Genomic DNA, 9,682 nt, shown 5'->3' with positions numbered 1-9,682 from the left:
GCCTACCCCTCTGGGTTACAGTTGTGAGTTGTGTGTGTAGTTAGAATGTTAGTATTTAGTACGTGAACATTTGTATGAATTTTTACAAGGTTAGGAAAGCTATATTATCCTGCTTACATGAAATTTTGTATGAATCGTTCAAACACACTTAATAAAACTTCAGTAAATTGAAAGAATACCTTTTTACTCTAACCACGCTTTTTGCTGCTTCAAAACAGCGATAAAAGCTAAAAGGTTTATTTATAGAGTTATGGAGCAATGGTTTCGTTAAGACAAGAACTTGACCCAATTTCTTGATTATGACGTGAAAACCTTATCTGTAAATTTATTTATTGGTATTAATTTACTTATCTATTTATAACAGAGATTCTTAAACTCTTTTTCTCGTGGAACTACCCGCTATATATTTTAACTTTATTAGATTAACTTTATTTCCCGTCATATCAGAACCCCGGTGGGTCTTCCGTGGACACTTGATAATGTCCACTTGTAATACATTTATAATATTACTAGCTGATTTGAAAAAAACTTATTAAGTAGTCTATGTGTTCTACCAGACTATGATCTATGTTAAATTTCATCGAGATCCGTTGAGCCGTTCTGGAGATACCTTCAAACAAACATCCATCTATCCATCCATCCACCCATTCATCCAAATTCGCATTTATAATATTGATCACATCAATTATTTTGCTAATATTATAAATGTGAAAGTCTAGATGGATGGATATTTGTTAGAAAGTATATCTCCGGAACGGCTCTACGGATCTTGGTAAAATTTAGCACAGATGTAAATCATAGTAAGTAAGAACACATAGACGTCGTAGACACGTAGAGTCGCGGGCGACAGCTAGTAAAATATAAAAATAAGCGTTATTGTTATTCCATTATGCATTTGAAACGAATATTTAATTCAAATAAACTATAGAGCTGAAGTAAAACAAACCAGCTTCGTGTATTTTTCGTGGCTATTAAATAAACATAGTTTGGGAAAATGGAAAATAGTGAAACATAAATATTAGATGAAAAATATTTGAACCGTGACGTGGAGTTGTAAAGGTTGGTAGATGAGGAATTTGGGTACACGAATCTGCTGAATGATTCTGGTTAAGCCGTTGAAAAAAGTAAACTAATCAAAATACGCAATAACAGCATACACAACAAAAACAGATCTATGTATCATTGTTATAAATACAGGTTACAAAAGAGAATACAAGTAACAAAAAAGATTTTGTTTAAACGCGATTTCTTTTTGCATTATACGGTAAAATTACTTACTAAAGTTAATTATCTTTGAGGCGCTTCGTCTACTATAAATGGTCTTCGAATGGCACAACGAGTAAAACTGGGGACCATATTTATTTATAAATTGTACATTTAATTCATTAAAGAAATGAAAATAAAACAAAATTCCTCCGTATGGAAAATGGCAAACTTATATAAGTTATGTGATACCAGCAAAGGTAGCGAGTAAACGGTAGTTGGTTCTTCAATTATTGTAATTGCAAGCAGACATAGCAAACATGTAGTCGATTGAATAGAGCGACACAAAACCGACTCGTTCATTGACCTGGGATAAGCTGTACTTCTGTTATGAGTTGTACAAACTATTCTCACCTAAATTTAATTGTATGTAACTCCACAGCAACCTGACGTGTTGTATTTACTTAGTTAACTGTTTAAACAAATATTAACCGTATAATTTGATTGCCGAATTACGTAAACTGGAACATATTTTTTTTCAATGTCTCGGATAGGTATGACAATATTTTCATGCATAACTTTAAATAGAAATCCACGGTAAGGAATTCCAGAAACATGAAGAAAATATTTTTCCTTCCCACTCATTTCTGATAAGGAAAGAATGGTAAGAGGAATTCGATTCAAACAGCCCCTTGCTCGTTTACCACCTTATAATAGAAAAAAAATATTAGATAATTTACATTAATATTAAGATTTGTTTTTATCTTCTACAGTAGCTTCCAGTTATACAACTGCTGCAACTCGTATACACGTAATAGTTCAAAATAAAAAAAAACGTGATTACAGTTACTTTCCCCTTAAGTTTTTTAAGAAATGCCACTGAAGACAATGAAATGTAGAGTCTAAAAGAAACTTGGCACATAAACAAAAAGTTAAAATAGTACAGCGCGAAATTGCTTAAGTTTTTACATACATGTAATAAACGAGTTCACCTAGGGACAAGCACGTAGATAAAATATAAAAAAAATATATTATCGTCTGGCTGTCTTTATATAAAAGACTATCTATCATTGATGATGGGATAAAATAAAATGGTGTTCTCTAAAAAAATCCATTACTCTATGAAGCCCTTAATCAAACTCTATTTTTTTTTGTTCTAGTATTTTTATTATGAATGTTGTAATTTGGTTGTGAATTATCAAGTTTTCAATATAACTCTAAGATGATATTCGTTTATCGTCTAACAAACAAATTTAAAGTAAAGCAAAACCTAATGCTCGGTACACGGCAGAAAATTACACGAACTGCGTAAGTTTAATCAGTTTGAAACATGTATATATACATGTTCCTGAAACTACCTAAGCCTTAATGCCTGTCAATTTGTTCTTCGTTATACGCAACCGTAATTTAATCTCCATGATTCATTTTATAGAACCGACACATTAGTACATACATTTAAAAAAATTTGCAACCTTTTGAAAATTAAACGTATTTCTAAGTGGATGAAATGAATCCCACTCGTTTTTATTTTATAGCGATCTACGAAGTCACGATACACTTGTTGTCGTTAGCTCAAATACGGGTTCGAGTCTACCCTATGTTAGGGGTCACTAGGCCTTAGTCAAGCTCCCTGGCTTACTGCACGTCTTTTGACAGTTATTAAGGTTAACGCATATTCATACATTTATCGTACACCCGACTAACCGACGCCTCGCGGCCCACGCACCGTCCAACCGTGCAACCGAGGTTCACAAATTTATATCTTTATACCGGTCAATCGGCGATGTCGAGGCGGCGAGTGTTTATACCGCGGCGATGGCGAAGCTGGACGGTGCCGGGTGGGCAAGGAGCTGACGAGTCGGCGTTAACATGACACAGGTCCGATGTCTTTTTGACTTATAAGTAGTTCAAATATTTCTAATTTTGTTTTTTTGTATAAAATTGTATTATGTTTTTATTAAGGTGACACAAAATTGTTTAAAACAACAAAAAAGTGACCTCATTTTTAATGTTGATGAAGTATATTTTTCTTCACGTAATTTTAGTTGGGAGTCTCTTAAAGTTTATATTTAACTTAAAACGAGAATTCGTGCAGAAGATGCTTATGTATTACTTTTTCTTTTGACGTGCAAACTTTACTTTGAAACCTCCGTTGCCCCTATTTTATGACGTTTAATATATTTGATATCTAAGTAAAGAAATTACTGTACACCAGTAGTGCTACACAAATGAAGTCAAAGTAAAACTACTCATCATCATCAGCATCATCATCATCATCATCATCAGCCTTTGTCTGTCCACTACTGCATATATTTCTTCCCCAATACCTTACACGGTATGCGGTCAAAAAGTACGCAACTACAGTGAAATCAAAAGAACACGCACTTATAAATAACATCATGTTTTTTTTAATATTTATCAATAAATTGTTTTTTTTCTTCTGCATTAGACTTAAGATTAATTTAAGAAAACACACAAAGGCTTTTGGTAAAACCTTTTTTATACTGTTTGTAGATATTTTTTATACGTAACCGTGACCTACAATACATATCATGTTTATACTACATACGACCCTAACTCGATCTTATCGCAGACGTGGTGGACAAAGAGTTTTTTTGTACATTTTTTAACATCTACATATATCGTTACATTATTTTCAGGTTTATTTTAGGGTATCAGAGCAGAATATATATTAAAATTATTCGTATGTATCGTTGGTAATCATGGTCACGTATTAAATTTTAGTCAAAAGAATAAAGTCTAATCCTTTTCCATCAGGATGAAAATAAACGGGAAACAAAGAGGAGTGAAATGAAACATTGTTTTTTTTTCACATTTTATTATATCTTTTATGTAATTGTCAGAATTGTATAACTTAATAATCACAGTTGAAACAAAACAAAAGTATGTAGGTATATCGTAATTATAATCTAAAATTAATAATTAGGTGCTGTGTTAACGGGCGCGGCGCCACGTCTGTTCATTTGTACTAGGAGAATGTGCTCTGCTGTCGTGTGTACAAGTTATATTTATTTCAAATTCACAGCGAAGTAATGTAATTATTATTGCCATTTAGCTTATAAAGGATAGACGAAAGAGCTCACATAGTATTGAACAATTACATATACTGCAGTTTCTCGTATACTAATTTCATTTTAGAATTAGTAACACAGAAAGTGTATTGAACTGTTATTGACAATTGTATTGAATAGATTTACACAAAATGTACACATACAAAGGGTACGTTTTCACTATACCAAATGTAGGAATTAAATTAATGAATTACTTCAATTGTATGTTTTCCGCTAACAATTTTTAAGAATGTTATATACAAGGAAAGTTGTTTTATTAATGTTTGATGCTTCGATCGGATTAAAAATATAAATTGTAATATTTTCAGTTACTGAAAACGCACCCTAAGACATCAGAGCTTACAGGGAAATTAAAATGTTTCGCTTTCGTACGCAGTGACGTAGAGAACATCGAATCGGAAAAGTATATATCTCATAAACAGTTCAAAAACTTATAAAATACAATTGTATAAGACTGAAATATAAAATCGGACAAACTCTATAATAATTCGTCTATAATATGTATGATTACTGGCAGTGTAATGATAATTATATAAAATAAAGAATGGTAAAAATTAAAAACGTCACGTCGATTTGGGCCTAACTAATATGTCTACTTACACGAATAGTAATTAACGAGAATTGCTTTATTATTGATAACTCGAGTATTCGTCTTGAGTGCAAACTAGTGGGTGTTCTTACAGTAAGGTATTCAAGTTAATAATAAACAACCGAATCTACAAAAATCTTAGGCTTTCAAACGCATAATAAAAAATCAGTCATTTTAACACAATTAAGTATAATATATTCTAAAATTTACACAGATCCTAATTCGATGTCGAAGTGAGACAGTTCCATTATAAACCTTCAATTAATTTAATTTTTTTTACTATAAATTCTTAAAAATAAGGATTTAAATTAGTGACTTTCTAACGGTTTCAACAACTATCTCACGTCAAAATCGATGGAATAATCTAGCACAACACTCTTAGTAAGTTATTGATATTTTTCTAGGTGCGACTAAATTTATATTTATGTAAATATACGAATAAATAAAGTGCAAACACTTAAACCTACCGTCGTCAGCTGCATTGATAACGCTAAAATTGGCACAGTCCCATTCATATCGCAGCGTCGCCCCTCCCTTCCCTGCGACCGCTCGCACACAATCCCCGAAGCACTCCAGCTCATTCGCTCATTCGTTCTCTTCGCTATTTGTCATTCGTTCCGCTGCTTTTCACTTGCACGCTATCATTCAGCTTCATAAGGTAGTCGTAATGCCAACACAGAATCATTCACCATTAATGATTAGTACAGGAAGTACATTGCAGGTAGTCCTTTCCGTATCTCTAAACATTATCTAGCACTACACAGAGATATTTGGAGAGGAACACCAGTTACTGTACAGTTTTTACACTGAAATTTCAAATTGAATGTTAAGTTTTACATTTACCTAGGTAAGGGGTGAATGTTTTGAATAAATCGTATATACATCCCTTAAATAATCCACGGATCCACTGAGAGCTACAGATTGGGCGGCCGAACGGACCAATTAATCTAATTATTTATTACTTAATATTATAAAATATAACATGTTCTTTCTATACTCCAATCGAGTCGATTTAATACGGAAGGGCCATCCATTACAGTGATATCACGTAAAGCTGTGAACTTACAAAATACTCGTATAAATTATTCACATTTATAGCACACTATCTACAAACACCCAGATTCAGGTTCACGTCTGGCCCTCCAGTAGAAATGCCCCTTATCTCGACAACTTCCAATAAAATACTGACTCATAATATGGCTAAGTATAATAAAAACTTATATCGAATATTTGGTGAGTAGTACGTTTTTGCTTTATAAAAAAACGTCGCATTTAAAATAAATTAATTTAAAGATAAGTAGCTTAAGTTTAATGTTTATAAATAAAGTACACGATGAGAACAGCTTGCCACGGCGATGTGTCTGACGTGATTAATATCAAATAATATCTTAAAATAACACAAGTCAAGGAGCGTATTTTATAGCGGCTTATAACGGCTTACAGGATAGTTTAATGGGAGACAATTGACTAAAACGCCGTGTTGTGGGCGATGTTGCACCGTGTCGCCTAGAGCTGCTCGTCCATGTCGGGACCGTAGAGGTCGGCCAATTTGTCAAATCGCGGTCCCCAGGCGCCCAAGTAATCGTATTCATGTGTTTCGTCGTCAGTACCTGTAACAAACAATCAATACTTTTATAGATTTAATGCCAATACACGATTTTTACGAGCTACAGTGAACTCGTAGAGCACATTTGTGCCACAAATACGCTTTTTAGCGAGGAAAATAATACTTGGAGTCATGGGCGGATTATCAAAATCGAGGAAGTCTTTCAGCCAAAATCAAAAACAACGTTTCGTCGTCATTAATGTCCTTTTATTTTCAGTTCCTAAAATAGTTTAACGCAATCGGCATGTTTGTAATATTTTTATGTCATCGCACACTCTCTTTTAATAGTTAATGCTTATTTAATTTCGAATGTTACAAAAGTAAGTTACAAATGGTAAACTCTGTTTACCAGTTCGTTAGGTCGCTTGTTAGGGTGAAACTTTGAGGCTTATTCCGACCTACTTTGTTCAAGGACTAAGTAACTTATTTTCTGATATAAACTTTTCAGTCTCTTCATTCACAGCTCCTACACAAATTGAATTTTATTAGTCGACGAAAAATTTGTTTATTATATTCTAAATGAAATTTTGTGGAAAATGTTACCGTTCAGTTTATCAAAGTTTGTTAAAAATGAACGTGATTTATAGTTTTACAACATTATGTGTGCATTACATAGAAATAGTTGATTTTTTGAACTACTTTTCGTGTTACATTATTTAAATTTGGCAGCCTTACGTATAATCATCAATAGAAATAGTGTAGCAAATTGTCACTCTGTTTATTTCGGGTGTTGATTTTTTAGATACATTTCAAGTTTTTATTTACAGATGATATCCCAACCAGTCTTATTCTCTGACACGTGGGACCTAATAAGGACAGTTTTAGTTCCTCTGGATAATGTGAGAAGCTTTGTGACACAAAACATACATATATGTTAGTACTTCCCCCTTTTTTTATATATATTTTGCTATAATTCTAACACCAACTCTATGCAAAAAAGTCTCCGTACTTTTTATGTAAACAGTTAGCGTTAATAAATAACTGTTTAATCCTTTTGCAATTTCTTTAATTAAATAAAAATGTAATATACTCACCGGAAGCTAAGGAAGACAAAGAGCCAGCCGTGCTGCCGCCACCTTCGTATGCGTAGTTGCGAAGGTCGTCAAAGGGTGGTGCGTTGGGATCGCTGTCGGCTCGCCGCTTGTGCTCCTCGATGAACATGCCGACATTGGTCTCGCCAGGCAGTGGCAGTACCGGCGGCACGCCGATGGCCACGCCCATCGGGCCAACGCCGATACCCACTCCCATCAGCGGATCTAAAGAAATGAGAGTGTACAAGTGAGTAGTTTTATTTTACCACTTGACTTGCCTGACATCACATTATGTTCACACAAAGTAAACTTAAAGGAAACAGAGTATTAAGATTTATTTTCTTTGTCGTTTAATGTACATTGATGTGGACGCTTGTTTAATCAGTTACCAATGTAATATGTGATGAACAAATAGCAATGAAATATGAAACGTATTGGATAATTTACAAGAATATATTATGCTAATATTTACACGAAGACATGTTACGTAGCTTCTTTATTAAGATTTACACAAGCTTAATTAATTAAATCCCGGTTAACACAAATACGTCCCGATTTCTCATCAATAAACCCCAATTCTAACAATGTTTAATGACACAGCATTGTTTTTATTTCTTATATAACAATTTAAATGTTACAAGATGTAGCTTTTAACAATTGTTGATTCTAGTAACAATTTCACGTAGAATTTGTAGGACACTCACAGATTTGAAAATGTCCAAATATATTTTACTTTATAGAAGCTTTATTAGATCACATAAACAAAAAAGTAATGAGATTGAATGTGGATGACTATAAAGGTAAAGGAAGACGAAAGAAAGTATGGATGGATTGTGTGAAAGAGGATATGCGTAAGAAAGGTTTGAATTCAGACATGACGGTTGATAGAGATGTATTGATTGTATTGATGTTGAGGAGTAGTTAATACTGTGCCGACCATCCATAGGGATGGTCTATGATGATGATGCTTGCTTGCTTTATTAAAAATACACTTTTTAGCTTTTACTCACAGACATTTTATTTTTCATCTTACTAGGAGAAATATTGAGTTTTATAATATTGAATCAGTGTGTGTCAAATATCAATGAATTGTAGTAAGCATTCGTAAGTATTGTAAGCTGTAAGAGACATGTCAGGAGACAGCTAAGAAGACGTATGACATTTACAAGGGTACGGCCTTTTTAGTTTTCTTACTCACATCCAAATGATAAAGGACTCCTAAGAATTTTATTTATAGAAATGTGAAATATATTTGAAAAACTTGTTTTTGTTTATTTACTAGTCTTTTCTATTTGAGTTTATAGAATTTCAAATATTTTTGGTGTCTATTAAGAAAAATGACTGTAGACATAGAACAGTATTTAATAAAATCTGATTAGTGTATAGGAGTTTTCACCTAACCTATACCAGTTGATATTACTAAACATACTCGTAGCTGTTTCAAAATTTATTATATAAAATGATGAATTTTAAAGTTCTAATCACCGGTTGCGCTGATGCGAAGCTTTTTCGTTTCCTTTTATTACAAACGGCTCATTTTTTATGAGCTGAAAGAAGTAAATTTATCATAACGTTTCACTTCCGCAAATGATCCTAATCATTATAAAAATAATTCTGCACATTTTCTATTCCCATTGGGAATTTTACTCAACTGGCACCTAGAATATTCCATAACGACACGTGACAATCACGTGATTCACTGAATGCTAAATAATTTTTTGTAGTTAGTTATGAAATCGCCTCGGAGCAAATGCACATTATCTAGGTAGATTATTTTAGAAGTCGCTAATTTGTACCGTACTAATTATTAATTCATTTTTATAATCAAAAAGCTCACAGAATTTCCTCCAACTAACACTTCGAGGGAGAATACAAATCGAATGATATCTAACACATAATCAAGTTAAGTCGTTTAGACTATAGCGGAAAAAGCGGCTATAATAAATGCTGTATAAGCATTTTTCTTTTTTAAAAGCTTCTCCTGCCAGCGTAGGTTGCAGTCCTTTTCCTATATTTAACAGTTGCGTTGTATACTTGTACCGCAGCATAAAATATTAAATTTTATGCTGTGGTATAAGTATGCAATTCCCTCTGTTGGACTATAAATTGAACGATATACATACTTAGAGACTAATTAAAAACAGCTACACTCCAAACTGTT

The 9,682-nt window shown here is 33.0% G+C and overlaps 1 protein-coding gene across 7 annotated transcripts in view; it reads right to left on the bottom strand.

The window, feature by feature from the left end:
- Window positions 1-4,056: 4,056 nt before the first annotated feature.
- The window catches only part of LOC106712157 (neural-cadherin), a 303,500-nt gene continuing 297,874 nt past the window's right edge, over window positions 4,057-9,682 (bottom strand). For all 7 annotated transcript variants that reach the window (XM_045678300.1, XM_045678237.1, XM_045678335.1 and 4 more), the window contains 2 exons: window positions 7,525-7,746; window positions 4,057-6,494 (listed from right to left, as the gene is read on the bottom strand). In XM_045678300.1, coding sequence (XP_045534256.1) covers window positions 6,391-6,494; window positions 7,525-7,746 — 326 coding nt within the window. In that variant the 3' untranslated portion in view covers window positions 4,057-6,390. The remainder of the gene's footprint in view (window positions 6,495-7,524; window positions 7,747-9,682) is intronic.

Source organism: Papilio machaon, chromosome 1 (assembly GCF_912999745.1).
Source record: "Papilio machaon chromosome 1, ilPapMach1.1, whole genome shotgun sequence".
Taxonomy (NCBI): domain Eukaryota; kingdom Metazoa; phylum Arthropoda; class Insecta; order Lepidoptera; family Papilionidae; genus Papilio; species Papilio machaon.
This window is presented reverse-complemented; position numbering and strand designations above follow the sequence as displayed.